The 16,742-nt window shown below is 33.0% G+C and overlaps 1 protein-coding gene and 1 pseudogene across 7 annotated transcripts in view; both read right to left on the reverse strand.

The window, feature by feature from the left end:
• Positions 1 to 16,742, reverse strand: part of LRBA (LPS responsive beige-like anchor protein) — a 768,738-nt gene that overhangs the window by 23,535 nt on the left and 728,461 nt on the right. For all 7 annotated transcript variants that reach the window (XR_012435154.1, XR_010586615.2, XM_015450901.3 and 4 more), the window contains one exon: positions 12,962 to 13,129. Coding sequence is in view for 5 of the 7 variants with exons in the window: in XM_015450901.3 (XP_015306387.2) it covers positions 12,962 to 13,129 (168 nt within the window). In the remaining 2 variants the exon portion in view is untranslated. The remainder of the gene's footprint in view (positions 1 to 12,961; positions 13,130 to 16,742) is intronic.
• LOC123573843 (U2 spliceosomal RNA) lies at positions 9,732 to 9,861 on the reverse strand (annotated as a pseudogene).

Consider the following 16,742-nt stretch of genomic DNA (forward strand, 5'->3'; position numbering starts at 1 on the left):
GCCCTGATTCTTGATTTCCCTTTTCCCCAGACGGCTGTACATTCCACAAAAATACCATACAATGTTGTTTCTGAAATTACTGTCTAATTAGATCCATTGGCAACTTTTTTTTTTTTTTTTTTTTTTTTTTAACCAGCAATTAAAATCATTAAGATCTAAGGGAATATATTTTTGGTGTAATTGTTGGTTTTTTTTGTTGTTGTTGTTTTTATAAGTTACCATTTCATGGATGGTGAAATTTGTGTTTTAACTTGAATTGTCTTGGAATCCCTCAGTGAAAAGTGAAGGTTTGAAGGAAAACTGATGTCAAATGAAGGCATTCTAAGTATAAGACAAAGTAAACAAAGGACAGATAGATAATGGTGGTCCCAGAGGACAACGTCACTTAAGCACATCAGTGCTAACTTATTGTTTTCTCAGAAGCATGGTGGAAGAAGGGAGAGGATTGCTGTCAATTTTCTTTCTTTCTTTAATGTAAAAGAGTTGAAATACTGAGAGTTTTCTACGACTATAAAGTTAAGAGTTTAGGAAGCCTCGTGATTAACCCCAGAAGGTGGGTTAAGATGCAAGCATAATTTTTTTTTGTAAACTCATAAGATTTTTATCATCATGCTTTGCTTACAAAATACTAGTTTCCAATAATCCAAACTTTATTAAATCATTTTTCACTCCACAAATCAGAACACACACACATGCAGAGTAATTTCAAAACTGAAAAAGAATTTCTTCTTTCCCTAGGGCCTGATCTCTAAATAAGGAACTGTTCAGTGCTAGGACTTTGGCTTCAAAGTTTGGCAAAATGTTTGCTAATCCCGGAAGCAGGTTAGACAGTTCAGGAAATACAAAAAAAAAAAAAAAAAAAAAAAAAAGAGAGAGAGAGAGAGAAAGAAAACCAAATTAAAAGCATAAGGGTAGACTTATGATCATTAGGTTCTCAGGTAACTGGTTTCACAGTCACTGGATTTCCAGTAAAAAAGACAGTGCTACTTAACTTTCCTCACCTATAGGAAATGTACATTACTGGCCTCTATAAACCCACATACAACAATATAAGGAGAGATATCATGTCATTCCTCTAAGAAAAGCTGTTTCCAATCTTCTTTAAAGATTGTATTCCCTTTATTATCTGCTGTACAGATTGAGCATTCTTTACATTTTCTACTTATCAAAAAGTACATTCAAAATAAATACCTACTATTTGATTTTTATAAGTTTTATAATAAAGAGCTTGAAATAGTTACACTTCAGTATAGCAAATATATGATATGGGATTTAAATCAAACAGGTCAAAACTGTTTAAGTTCAATGGACATTTTGGGAACCACTTGTAATGAAATTACTGAGAGTAGTGGAGATAATCGGAGGCAGAGCAGAGGCTTTACATGTGGCTCACAGAATCTTTTTATGTCTCTGTAGTTACACTGTATACATCATCCTGGATCACAGCAGAGCCCAAGTGACGACATCCCACAGAAAGGAAAGGCAAAATCCCTCCATATCTATGTACATTTCTGTTTGGAAAGCCTAGAAACAAAATCTTGGAACCATATAACTCATTCTCACTGCAGTATTCTCAGAAATCTGCCCCTCCCAACTACTTGTCAGTCATGTAGATTTTAATACCCAGCAAGAAATAATCAGCTCAAACAAGATGATTCTGGCCATATATTACTTTTCAAAGATGCCAAAGCTATCAATAATCTCTCATTGCAGTCTCTAAACCGAATGAAGAGCAAAAAAAAAAAAAAAGTCTTCTCAAAAAGATCAAGTTAATTCTTTTGATAAAAATTTGCAATAGTTAAAGGATACAAAAAGTCTTTACCTTTGCTTTCTGAGATAGTAGGATCTTCCAAAGGCTAGACCATAAAGCAGAACAGATTCCCTTAAGAACCTTTTAAAGTCTTACTGCTTGAAAAATTGTCATGGCCTTCAATAATGCTGAGAGAAAAATTTATCTTGCTGCTAGTTTAAGGGACTACATTTCAAACTCTTCTTAAAGAAAAATAAAAAGAGAAAGAGGACAGACTTCTAGGACTGCTTTGAAAAGCTTGAGCAATTACTTCAAAGGAAAGGGTGTCTTTGTCCGGAGAGCAGGTTTATGACTACTGATGCAAATCCTAACCAAAGGCTGAAAAGGATACTGAGTGCATCTTTATGGTTGGCCTTAAAGGAAGATGAACAAGTCAAATGAGATTAAAGACAGCCCAAATTCTGCTGCAAATACCAGGGCACATCAGGTTTTACAGAGGCACTTCTCTCAGTACATAATACTAGATATCAATACCAACTTACAGAGACAGTTATAACAACCTAACTTGCATTCAAGCAACACAAGATCTCTGTAATGACCACTTAGCATTTATACTGGACTTATGTTTTAAAACATTAGGTGAAATATTTTAACACCACTAGGCAGAATAGCAAATGCTTTTATTAGTTGTGTTTCTCTGGTGCCCTCACAACATTAAGTATATTTATCAAACAGACTGCGAACCACTTAAAATTACACCTGAAAGAAGAGAAGAGGAAAGAGGAATTTCTCTAGTATCTTGCTTATAAATATTCAGTGAGAAGAATATTTCATAAGGTCTATATCCATTAGGGAAAAGAGGTGACAATCCAGGTAAAAATAGATCCGACATGTATTTCTGGCAAACTTGTAGTTACTTTTTAAAAAGTGAATAAAGTTCTCGGTGTTTTGGCGTCATCTCCTTACTCTTATGAAAATTAGATCACTTTGAAATGCAGTATAAAGTTTTCACTTGTAGGTTAAATACGTTGTTGTTAGCACAGTGAATTCTCTTCATTCCATTTTCTCAATACCATCTATTATGAATGAAGCGGGATTAAACATTTTCCTATTCTTAGTTTTATAAAACTAAAATTATTTCTTCCAATTAATACTTAGTTTAGATGACTCCTGGCTGAGCCAGAAAATAACATATCCCATTTGTTCGTCCATTCATTCCTTCACTCCTTCATTCACTTAATAATATTTATTGAGTTTGTATTCTTAATATGTGTGAGGTACTATGGAATAAGGAAAGGAGTAAAACATGGCCTTTTATTTAAGAATAACTTGATTTTAAAGGATCATTGGATCTGGTTTTGTCAACAGTACTATAAACCTACAAATTATAATTATAAATATCTATGCTTGTAAAGGTCAACATAATAGTACTGAAGTCCATACCACTTGTAACTAATTTTGAATGCAAAATCAATATTTAACAATAATTAACATGCTTAAAGACATAATTTTCCTCATTAGTAAAAATGTATCACCTGAACTTTTATAGAGGAAAATCAAAATATAAAACCTGGCTTTATTAAAAAAAAGGAATAATTTCAATAGAAAACAAATTAAGAAATAAAATATATTTATTTAAAAAGCCCAAATACATAATGAACTTATTAGGCATATACATTATAGATAAAAAACAAAAATATATTATACAATATATGCCAGTCATTTCCTAAAGACGGATACCTCTATTTTACATGTGCCTTTTGGACCATTTAGTTACAATTGATTACTACAAAACATTCATGTGAAAACTGAATACTAAGCTTTCTCCTGTGGCTCACCATAATGGTAAATCCAGAAGGGAAATGGCTTTGCTAAAGCGGAAGTGAGGTTAAATATTTTTTGAACCTTTTCTACTAACTTCCTAGTTTTACAAGGGAAATTATACTGCATTTTAATTATGCTTAGAAAAATGACTTGAAATTTGTTCTATACATTTCATCTTCACCAAACTTTTCCCTTCCCCTATTCATCATGGTCTCTTTGGTGAAAAATCATAATTTGATTAGACATATAGACTACAGATGACAAGCCATAGCTGCATTTAGAGTACAACCACCATCAGACGGGAAATTTTAGTAGCATATTCTTGTAAATAATATTAGAAGTATTAATGCAAGACAAGATAATGTTGGTACAAAGAAAACGGTAAGTCCTTGGTATGTAACATTTCTCCTCCTCTCTCTCTGATACATAATAAATGACTGTAACCTGGGAATCACCCTCTAAGTCCATGGTTGACCCTTGAACAACATAGGTTTGAACGATATGGGTCCACTCATATGTAGATTTTCTTCTGCCTCTGCCATTTGAGATAGCAAGACCAGCCCTCTGCTTCCTCAGTCTACTCAGTGTGAAAGACAACCAGGAAGAAGACCTTTATGATGATCTACTTCTACTTCATGAATAGTAAATATATTTTCTCCTTGTGATTTTCTTAATAACATTTTCTTTTCTCTAGTTTATTATAAGAACACAGTATATGATACATATAACATACTTTAACCAACTTTATGTTATCAGCAAGGCTTCCAAGTCAACAGTAAGCTATCAGTAGTTAAGTTTCTGGGGAGTCAAAAGTTATATGCATGTTTCTGACTGTGTGGAATGTGGGCACCCCTGACTCCTGTGTTGTTCAAAAGTCAACTGTACATTAGAAAATGGGTTTATATGAGTGTGTACCTACAATTATGTACTTAAAGTATACCCCTTAAATGTGTATTTGAAAAATACAAAATCCTACCATGACATGTATTATCATAAGAACTCAGTATAATGCAGTTGTCTTTTTATGTCTCTTGCAAATACTAAGAATGCTTTAGTGATAGGATTGCATCAAATTCTCTATAGCTGATATTCTAATTAAGTGTATAGTTTAGATAACTCTGACCTAGACTGCCTGAGTTCAAATCTAGGCTCCAGCACTTGCTAGCTATGTGAGCTCCCTTGGGCAAGTTTCCATAATTCTAGTAAGAAGATCCTAAAAGCGTCAAGGCCCAGGGCAGAAAGTAAAGGCATATTTATAATTTCTCCATGCCTCATCTATAAGTCAAGGATAATAACAGTAGATACCACACAGCGCTACTGTGAAGATTAATGAATTAATGTGTAAAGCGCTCAGGATGGTGCCTGGCATGTAGTGAGCACCCATTAGTATCATCTGTAAGTAGTAGTAGCAGCACGCCAGGCATAGTCGCTTATGCCTGTAATCCCAGCACTTTGGGAGGCCGAGGCGGGTGGATCACGAGGTCAGGAGATCGAGACCATCCTGGCCAACATGGTGAAACCCCATCTCTATAAAAATACAAAAAAATCAGCTGGGCGTGGTGGCGCCCGCATGTAGTCCCAACTATTTGGGAGGCTAAGGCAGGAGAATCGCTTGAACCTGGGAGGTGGAGGTTGCAGTGAGCCAAGATCTCACCACTGCACTCCAGCCTAGTGACAGAGCAAGACTCTGTCTCTTACCAAAAAAAAAAAAAAAAAAAAAAAAAAAAATAGTAGTAGTAGCAATAGAATGATCCCTTTTTTCACTCTCTGTTATAAACACACCTTTCATTGAAAGTATAATATCTGATCCTATGCTGCATAAAAGCTAATTAGAGATGGTTCTCTCCTTGATAATTCATATAAATTCTAATACAGCTACTAATATGTGGCAGCCTAGAGGCTAAGAGTGGGGAGTTAAGGTACAGTACAGTAATTAGGTACATTCCCCAAATTAAAATATTTATTATTATTTTTTTTAGACAGGGTCTCACTCTGTTGCCCAGGCTGGAGTGCAATGGTGCGACCGCAGATCGCTGCAGCCTAGACCTCCCTGGGCTGAGGTGATCCTCCCACTTCAACCTCCCGAGTAGCTGGGACTACAGGCACCACACCCAGCTAATTCTTTTTACTTCTTGTACAGACAGCGTCTCCCTATGCTGCCCATGCTGGTTTTGAACTCTTGGGCTCAAACAATACCCTTGTCTCGGCCTCCCAAAATGCTAGGATTACAGGCATGAGCCACTGTGCCCAGCCTAAAGTATCTTTATTGTCTCTGATTATCAAGGTATTACATGCTCATTATAAAACATTCAGATACTTTAGTAAATTATAATGAAGAAAATGAAAAATTGCTTCCAAATTCACTACCTATAAATAAATGTTGCTAATATTTGTGATCATTTCATACTTTTTCTATGAATATATGTACATAGAATACAAGGGTATACACATACAGGCATAGGTACTTATGTTATACATGTAGCTTGGTGATCTTTTACACTTAGCAGTACAAAGAGTGTATCCCTCCATGTCAATATTACAAATTTGTATATCTTTGTTAATGCCTGTACAGGACTTCATTACATGGACATATCATTACTATACTTAACTAATGTGCTTCTTTTTTCCTACTTGCTTGAGACTTCATTTGTTGTCTTCCCATGGAGGGGCTTGGTCTTTGGTTCTAGGTAAGCTATGGCTACTGTAGCTGCATATGAGTGTCTGGTAACATAAACATGGTAAAATTCTACCCGCCAAAAAGAAAACAGGTAGAAAATTTGCTGAAGTGAAATCTTATTCAGATTTGCTGAAATGCAACATTGAGTCTGATTTTTATGAATATAAATTAAAACTGAAAGTTGGTTTTATCTGTTTATCCTAAATACCCAAATTATTTAAAATTATTTATAATACATTCTCCTTAATATTTTACCTTCTTTTGTTAAAAAATACGTAAGTAAGGGACTCTAAAAACTATAGAGGAATTTCATATCTTTAGCTATTAAACACTCCTGACCCCACTCACCCCAAGGAAATAAGGCAATCTCTCAGTTGTGCAAAGTTACAAGCTACAAGAATGAAAGCTTAAAAAGCTCAACAGTCATGTAGCCTTAAGCCACAAAAGGCATTAACAATTCAGAGAATTTTTTTCCTATATAAACACTTCAAATCCAAAATCTGAAGTCTTATCAAACACATTCATTTTCTCACTTAAATGTGAAAAAAATTACTTTAGAAAAATTAGCAGATAAATGATATGTAATGATATATAATGACTCTGTTAAAAGATCAAGAAAATCAATTTTTAAAAATTTGTTAACACTTACAAACTTCTGCTCTGTAAAGCCATATAAATGAGTATAGCACATAAAAATTGAGGTAACTAGAAAAAATAGGGTTTAACTGTTGCTTTGTAAAAAAAAAAAATCAGATTTAAATATTGAATTTCACATAAAAATGGTTATCTTTTCATAAATTATCAGTAATATCTAGAGTAAAATGTGAGTTACATAGGCACAAAGCTGCCGTAGAATTTCTCTTACGAAATGAGCGTTTCTGCAAGGTAGTAAAGTCAGTCTACTATGTTGTTCCAGGAAGCCTTAATTAAGTGTATCCTTGGTAGTTCTACCAATAATGTCATGGACCCTCCTTCCCCCACACAGATTCTGCAATATTTTAAAAGCAGAAGAATCCTACATTTAGTTGACTAGAAGGAATTTTTACTTTCTTAGACTAATTCCAACTATTGTTTGAAATTAAATTTCCCATATGAGCATAAAGTGTCAAGACAACTTTCTTTGGCATGGCACTATTAAAACGGTCTACATATGAAGATACTCAGTTTCAATCTGAGGGTATAAATCATCAGTTCTTCTGTTCTCATATTTATATGGCTATAACCTATGGGCTGAATGGTACAGTCATTTTTCTCTGCAACCAAACAAGGTAAATAAATGTGATATATTGGCATATCACCCCACCACTCTGCATATGGTGCACATTAAGGTTGTATTCATTTGCCATATGAATATAATTCCTTTTTACCACATCTACTATTAGTTACAAGCAGTAAATACAGAGTTGTTTTGCTGGAACTTGAGGGCCTGCATTACATCATGGAGCACTAAACATCCTGGACCTTCTGGAGAATTTCATAGACATACTTTTAATGTCACCTGAACTTGAACACTGCCAACATACCATTTGAAAACCTTCTTGATAAATGCTTCAAGGAAAAAATAAAAACACAGGGTAGTTGTAGTGTGACAGTACATTCTAAATGCAGGCCCAGAAGGGAAGGTCTTGATGAGACACACACAAGAACTCTTGTTCCTGACAAAGGATCAGATCAAGAGTCATACCTAGGTATAAAATGGTTTCTTGTTCCAAGCATTACCTTCTTATTCAGAATCTAGTGAACATAAGGAACCTAAATTTAAAATACCATCCAAATAACTTCCTCAACTGTAACTTATTGAAGAGCTGTGATCAAGAAGCTAGCAGTTTATTTCTGAAGAGCTGTGATCAAGAAACTAACAGTTTATTTCATCACAGACTGTGGTACTTTGTTTCATTAGGCAAATACTGTGCTTACTTTTTCCTTACACAAAATATTTATTGTACAGTTGCAAATCCAGGTTAGGGTGGGGTAAAAGGAGGAGTAAAGTGATTTCTTTTTAAGAACTCATATGGTTCAACACAAATGTACATACCTTGACATTTGTGACCCTTAAATAATAGATCACAGGCAATTAAAAACAAAGTACACCTGTCTTAACCAAGTACCAATTTTCATGTTTCCCAACATTAAGTCCCCAAATGCATCCAGCAGATGGTGCTCTAGGACACCTACTTACAGAGAGTAATATTGTTTATATTACATCCACCTATATTTTGGCAAGACAAAGAATAAGAATTTATTAGTAGCTTCAGTAAAACATACTAGGCTTCACAATAAAAAGGACATAATTCCTAAATATGCGTACAAAAATATGCATACACATAAGCACGTGCACAGAGGCAGCCAGTAAATAATTCACACCTGGACATGTTATGATACTACTTTTCTTACAGACTTGATGAGTAGTCTATGTGTATCAGTAGTATTTATAGTCACATGGCAAGATCATTCTAAATTCATTAAAAAAAATTTAGAATGCCTTAAAGTTAGAATTCATTTTTAATTATAGCAGGAATGTCTCATTAGGGTGATACTAGTAAAATTAACAACAGTAGGATTTACGGTAATGACTTACGTGATTGATGAGCGTATAACAAAATGAAGTTTTAGACAGAGAAAAAGCAGGGCAGCTATGGCATACAGTACTTTAAAAAACAGCTCTGTGGTCTGTTAGTGCTAGCCTTATGGTTAATAAAACCTTCTTTCTAATTAACGGTGCTGAAATATTCTTGAAGAACAGAATCTTGTTGTTATGAAGAAAAGTTGTTTTTTTTTTTTTCAGTAGACGCCAATCTCATAAAGGAAAAAGCTGACATAGATTAGCATGTCTGATTGCAATGAGGAAAAGAAAAAAAATGCCACCTTTCAATCAAATGAAAACCAGAATGTGAGAATGGAAAATGCGAGTATTACTGAAATACTACACACACAAATCTATGCAACACCCTCACAGTCAGCAACCATTTGCTTCTGAAGCTGATCGAATGTGGCTTTAAAAGATATTATTCAGATATCTAAAAATACCTAGTAAACATGTAATTTTTAAAATCCAAGTTTATGAATATAAAATAGTGAATAAATAACTGTTTTGTATATATTCATCTTGCTTATATAAATAAGATCGTATTAAAGTTTAAAGTATTTATTTATCAATGGAATGCACTAGGGAACATTTTCTCCAAAATTTGAAAATGTGCAGTCTGGAGAGCATTATTCTGAAGGCCAAATAACTATCTCAGGAAAAGAACTTTGGTGACAAGGCTCAGTCCTAAAACACAGAGTACTAGGACAAGGAGAGAGAGATGCCATGCTTTCATGTACAAAACATCTTTCAGTGAAATATTCTTGGTTAATTTCATTTTTTAAATCCCTAATTAAATGGAATCCTATATTAATTTTTCTTCTCATTGAGAAAACTGCATTTTACAGGAGATAACTATTACAAAACAATAGAGTCAAAGATGAAGAACTATCTGGTATACAGGAAAATAAGCCTTTTGCTATGTAGTATAGGCAGGTTTCGTAAAACATTTACACTTTTTAAAGCCCCAAATTGTAGTATTTATAGGTTTTACACTTGATCTTAGCCAAAAGGCCAAGAAGTGATGTATTTATAGGTTTTATCCAGCTTTACCTAGCCCGATTTTGCCAAAGCAGTATATATATTAATATTAGATAATATATTTTTTAAACATTATCATACAGCTATCAACTTTACATATAACATCAATATTAGATTTGGAAAAAACAGTGTATGTAGGCTTATGACCCTAGAAAGTAACATGACTACCTATTCTTATTTTTTAAATAAAAAAACTCTGAAATAGACCTATAAAATGCAGAAAAAGCAATAACCTGGTTTTCTTTTATGTATTTTCCCTTCAAGAAAGAAAAAGTCTACAATAAAAAATGTAAAGTTGAGGTATTAATGTGCATTTATAGAACATATTGCAATTATATGTATATACACGCTTCACCACTTCTTAAAGGTCATCTACATTGTATCTAAGAGGTACAATATAGGAATACGCATAACCTAAAACCCTTCATCTGAAAAGCTCTGACTTCAGCAGCTGCATCGTGGAACCATCAATGAGCCAGAGGCTTATAAAATCCGAACCAGCTTGCGTGAAACTGTTTGAAACAGTTTATACACGGTAACAATGTCTTTGTTTTTGTCATTTTCTTTTGAAAAGCGCAGACTGCATTTTCCATTTTTCTATTCTAATGCGTGTAAATTCTCATTATAAGAAAAAGTGCCTATTTGTCTTTCTCCTGGATTCATCTTTCAAAGCTGAAGCAAAATTAAATCGGGGCATCAGACATTATACAGGGGCTTGAAAGGATAAGGTTCACTTTGAGAAAGGTAATTTAATTCAGTCATGATACATTACAATTTTCTAAAATTTTTATTAGATGTGCTGTTATATTATTCTTTTATTGTTTTTCTTTTCATTGCTAGCATTACTAGGAGGTAATGTCCACCATACTGCAGACAATGAGAGGGTACAGATGAAGTACACTATGAAAAATATAACATTATAATATTTACTCTAATGCCAACGAGATGGTGTTTTGTGGTGATTTATTTGCTCTAATCATCCTGTGCTTCTGATAACACCTTAACTCAGTTCTGTTGTTGCTTTCATTTTACAGACAAGACAGAAGGACCACAGCAATGCTTGGAACTTACATTTTTTTTTTTTACTACAAACCCCAGGATTTGTTCAGTCCTACTTAATTCATTTTTTAAAGGTCATGCATTTAAAAACAATCTCTAGGTTGAGTTACAAAGTATTTAAACATATGAAAATATATTTAAATGAATACATACATCATGATATATATCATTCTTTCTTCTCGAAAAGCTGAAAATTCGTAACTTTAAGGTATACTTAAATTTCTGAAATGCAACAGCAATTACATACAAGTGTAGCTAATAAGTCTTTTAGCTGCTTCTTAGAATACACATTGGTAATGACGGTGTATAACATACAGAACATGATTAAGTAAAATAAAACAAGAAACCAAGAACACAAATATCTATGTGTGTTTAGATTTCTATATGTGCATGAAATATCTTACATTTTTAAGGCAAGGAAAAGTTCTTAAATATTTTGAGATAAATAGCAAAATGGTAGATTTATTATCTATTTTAAATCTACATTTGCCTGAGATGAGTGAATCTCGGTAACTGGATTTACAGAAACAGGAAAAAAGAAATTGAAAGTAGTCACTTATTCTAAGAGGCCAGAAAGGAAGAAGGACCAGAATATTGTGTTCATGATGAAAAGAACATGGTACTTTTCAAAAGAATATGAAAAACAAAATCCCTGAAATTTACATCTTTATAATTTCTATTGTAATCATATAGAGATGTTTGTATAAATGTGAAATGCATGTACACCTACTCCCTGACATATACAGACACTACAATTTGATCACAAAGTCTGTATTATCAATAGCATCACAGCCTTAAAATTATTTCTCATATCCTATTTGCGTAGGAAATTATCCCTTTTTTGATTAAAATAGGAAATATCTATTAGATGTTCATTGAATAAGAACTGTGTTTACTACATCAAAGTCTATAATGTACATAATAAGAAACAGCTTTGAAAAATACTTCACATATACTTCTTTTAACACTATACTAGCATTTGACTAAATGTTTTGAAAAAAAGGTTCATTTTCATACAAATATTATACATTTAAGCAAAGCTTTGAGAAGTCAATCCAAAATATGATGGCCTTAAACATATTTAGGCCATTTCACAATCTGGGGTGGAGTGACAGAGCAAGGACCGAGTATTCAGGTAAAGTCATCAGGAAGAACGTGGTCCTTCCTTAACCAAACACATTGCAACTTGCTTTAAATTAAGAAACTGTAAATATTTAAGAGCAGTTAAAATGCTCTACCTTCTGAAGTAAAAATCTAAAGCTATTCTTGCAGGAATTCTACAGTGTTGTCATAATCATTTTAATTAAATTCTCATTTTTCAGGTGGTCCCTTTAATTGTTTTTTCCTACTTCTTAATGTGTTTTTCTAAAGCCATTTCTTTTCTGCAGCTGTGTGCGATTGGTTTTAATGGTAGCTGCTTCCTTTTTTGCCTTCTGTGAATTACAATTTTAAATGGTTACACATTTTTTGTTTTACTGCCTTCAGCATAGTTTCATAAAGATGTTTAAGGCTGTTGGTGAACATTTTCATTTCCCATCTGAAAAACCAAGAGCCAATTTGAGTATTCCATATTGGCCTTTTATGACCTGTTTTATCTTTTAAATACGTAAATGAAAGCGTAATTTTATAAAGACTAGTTTGTTTCTCTGAAATTATAATTTTTATTTTGTTCTTTTAAAATATGAATTCAATAAACAAGGTAATATGTGATTGCTCTTTTATGCTGTATCTTCATGAATAAAAAACTATTTTATTTGGTGACAGCTATTTCCAATGAACTAGAATTTTTGGATCATGAGAATAGCCTATAATATGAAACATAAGATTTCATGCTTGGATTTTAATTATCAATGGTCACAAAATGTTGATAATGAGGCTATCTGGATCGTTCTTAAATTATAACTAATAAATTAAAAATACTTGATAATCCTGTTTCACTTTTACCATAACAAAAAGGTAACTTTGCTGCAAAATGTTATTCTCTACATTCTTATAAAAGTTTACTTTAAAAAAGAATCATACTTACTGCCTGGGTTATCTCCAATCCCACTGCATTTTCCATTCCAATACCACAGCAAAAGAGTTGCATCACGTGACCCTGAGAGAATGTAGCAATTTCCCCCAATATATGAATCAGAACGAGCGAGGCAAGTGACGACATCCCAATGGCCAAACACCACTTGGATCAATTTTCCTGTAATGCAAAACAATTTTCTTTAAAATTGCTATTAAAAAATAAAAATTCTGGTGAACAGATAACTTGTAAAACAACAAAGCTATATGAACTCTGATTGTCATAGTTCAGATTTTATAATAATTTGACATGGTCCAACCTAACAGTTTTCTTTGCATGCTAACAAGAACAACAAAAAAATAAATTGAAAAGTGCTAACATTTTTGAAAGGCATGTGTTAAAACTATTTCAACAAATAATACTTGAGGACCATGGCACTGTATCATTACAAATGGCTTCTATATATTACAAATGTATCATGTTTACTAATTAAAGCAGGCCCAGGAGAACCCTTTTGGAACCATTTTAACACTTTCTTGGTAACTCTATATGATTCAAAATAAAACTTAGTTGCCTTTCTGTAAAAGTACTTATAATTTAGATGTCACTAATAAAAACCTGTCTCTGAATTACTGAAGATTTAACATATTTCTTGTTTTAAGTGATCTATACAAAGACAATATAAGTCACTTTGGAGAGCTTCTACCTTTTCAAATCAGGCTTATATGGAAATTATGATGAAAGAACTAATATATTGTAATTGCAATTTCAGCCAGGTGATTCTTTGTCTTAATTGTCTGATGAAAATTCCTTGAGGGTGCAATCAAGACGGTAATGATTGGGGACAATGGAGAGAAACCCAGTAAACTTACTATATATCTAAGCCTTCAAACACAGAACAGTTGTTCATGTAAAGGTGTCAGAAAAACAGTAAAGCCCTCACCCTTTAAGAATCTTTGTTTACCAGGTACGGTGGTAATAATTCACACAAACTTGTCTAAAGAATTAAGTATCTATGACAACACCCCCATTCCATCTTTAGAGTTTCCAGCTAACATATTTGCTTTGAAATGTCTACAGAGTCTACAGATGAATGTCATACAATGTCTACCCTTAATATTCAGCATGGCTTTTTTTTAAATAAGTTTTTATATTTTGATTATAATTCCGACGTTCAAGGAAAAAAAGGCTACTAAGCTGAAAATTAAATATGCCTAAATAGTTTATGTATTTAACCTGGAATACACTGTAAACTTCTTAAATGGTTAAGGTCTCAAGTACTGGCATATCAAGTGTATTTAACTTTCCAAGATAATAAATATAATATTTACATTAAATTTTTAAAATTGTTGATTTTAATAAACCTAAGGCTTATTATGAAGGCTGAAAATTTAGAAATAAAATTCTGAAATATTATCTAAATCAGATGGAAAAGTCAAATATATGTTTTCATTCATGAGTGGCAGTCTTGCATATAGCCTACTTCTAATAAATTTAAAATCAGATTCATTTCAATCTCAAGTTGCAAAACTAATATAGTACTTTTTTTCTTCTGTGATTAAGGGAGAGCAGACTTCAAAGCAAGTGTCTCTAACTGCTAAACGTTCAAGATGTTCACTTTTGAATTTCTTCAACCTTTTAAGTTGACACCAAAACATTTCATTAAAAAATAAGCTTATATCAATAAATAAAGAAGAATTCAAGACTTTCAAGAATTTAAAAAAATGAAGAGCAAATTAAATATCAAATATGTAATAATTTTTACTTCATTTCCAATTTACATGACAAACAGAATGTGGAGGTTCAGTGGTAAATTGGCGAGGATCAGAGTACAGGCAGGCCTTACATAGGATAAGACAAAAAAGTTAGGTAGCTGAAAGCAGTCTTATTAATAACTAGAAAAATCAAAGGTTAAATCCATGTATTTTAACTACTGAAAGAAACTGAATATATCATATAGTGATGTGATCATAGAGAATATATATGACTTCTGCTTTAGCCTATGCCTAAATGCTGAGAGCACATAAAATATAGGTGTGATTTAAATAGATTACGTACGGGCAGGCTTATTTCAGATTTGAAACCCAACACAGTGGGTTGTAGGAGTGAGGATGAGTGAAATAACTAACCAGGTATTTGAGGTAGACGACACAGAGGAAACCCAGGTGTTCTTCATGCAGCAGGAGGCTTGCAAAGAACAGCTATTCACTTGGTAACTTAATTTCCAACTCATGTGAGGACAAAGGGAAAAAATTTAGCTGTAAAGATGGGATGGATTAAATATAGGGGCAGAATTTTACAAGAGTCACATGTTAATTCTCATGAGTTGAAGTCACTGCTCTGTTTCTCCAATGTCAGTGTAAGGAAACATACATTCAGTCACGGTGTTTCCTTTTTAAAATTTTTAGTGTTTTGATTGTTTTCCAAAAACTTATCACAATTAATTTTCATTCAACAAATACCAAGCACCTATTAAGTGCCCAGCATTAGGCCTTCTTACCTGTATACAGTGGTGAACAAACAGACATGGTCCCTGCCCTCATAGCCTTTACAGTCTTGTGGGACAGACAGTCATTAAACCCAAACAGGTATATAATTATGAATAGGGATAAGTATTATAAAAGAAAAGAACAAGGTTGGATTAATGACAATAACGAGAGAACAAATTTACACTGGGTGTCAGGGAAGATCTAAATGAGTGACATTTAACCAGTTACATCTAAAGGGTTTTATATGTTAACACAAATTAACTTTATTCTTTACAATTTATACTGTGGGCTTAACTCTGGAACACATTATTTTTTTAAGTTTACTTTTTCCTGTTCTGGCAGCCTTCCTCGGCAATATTTGTTATTGCTCGAAGGTTGAGGTTCACTCCTCCTAAATAAATCACAGCATATAAATACCTGCTGCTCTTTTTGGTAAATTATTTTCTGATAATCTCATAAATGTTCCTCAACCTTTATTTTTTGTTTCCTTTAATACCAGTCCACCTCTCCACACACTAATATCAAATATTACCACAAGCACTAGAATATCCCTTTTTTGACAGAACAAATTTTCTAGTTAATGTTTTATTTGACAGCTGTGCTACAAATAAAAAAATTCAAGCTCAGGACTCTGCACCACTGAATCTAAAATGTGGCCTGAAAATAATTCCGACTGCCAGGGGAAGGTTTTATTGTTGCCTCTGCTGTTCTGGTTGTGACCCGAAAACATGATTTACGTTTAAAGAATTTCCTGTTACAACCCATGTTTCTCCTCCCTCCCCGCCAATCTAATAAGGATTTTTTTTTTTTTTTTTTTGGCTTGTGTGCTAAAATGTAATTGAATGGAACACTTGTGTTAGCTTTGCCATTATATATTACTGATCATATGATTTTCCCTTGATTCTCTGCTAAACTTAAAATATTTAATATTCCTGTTTTCATAAAAACACAGACACATATTTACCCTAACTGAAATTATTTTGAATAAAACTAGCATCAGAGTTTTTATACAAGATATTAAGAAAGACACCAGGACTATCATTTGAGATTTTTTTTCTACAACTTTTCTGGTAAGTATAAATATTTTTATTTCACAAGTTAAGTCACTGAAATGAAGTTTAAAGCTATTCCTTATTTGTACGTTTTATACAACAAACGCACACAGTTTTAAAGACAGTACATTAGAAGGTATTTTGAAAGAGGGAAAAGAATGACATCAGGTTTATTAAGTCTAATGTAACATGGCAGACATACTAGAAACTTAGTGTTAAAAAGTATAGCATTTTCCGAAAAAAATCAGTGAC

This window comes from Macaca fascicularis, chromosome 5 (genome assembly GCF_037993035.2).
Source record: "Macaca fascicularis isolate 582-1 chromosome 5, T2T-MFA8v1.1".
NCBI lineage: Eukaryota > Metazoa > Chordata > Mammalia > Primates > Cercopithecidae > Macaca > Macaca fascicularis.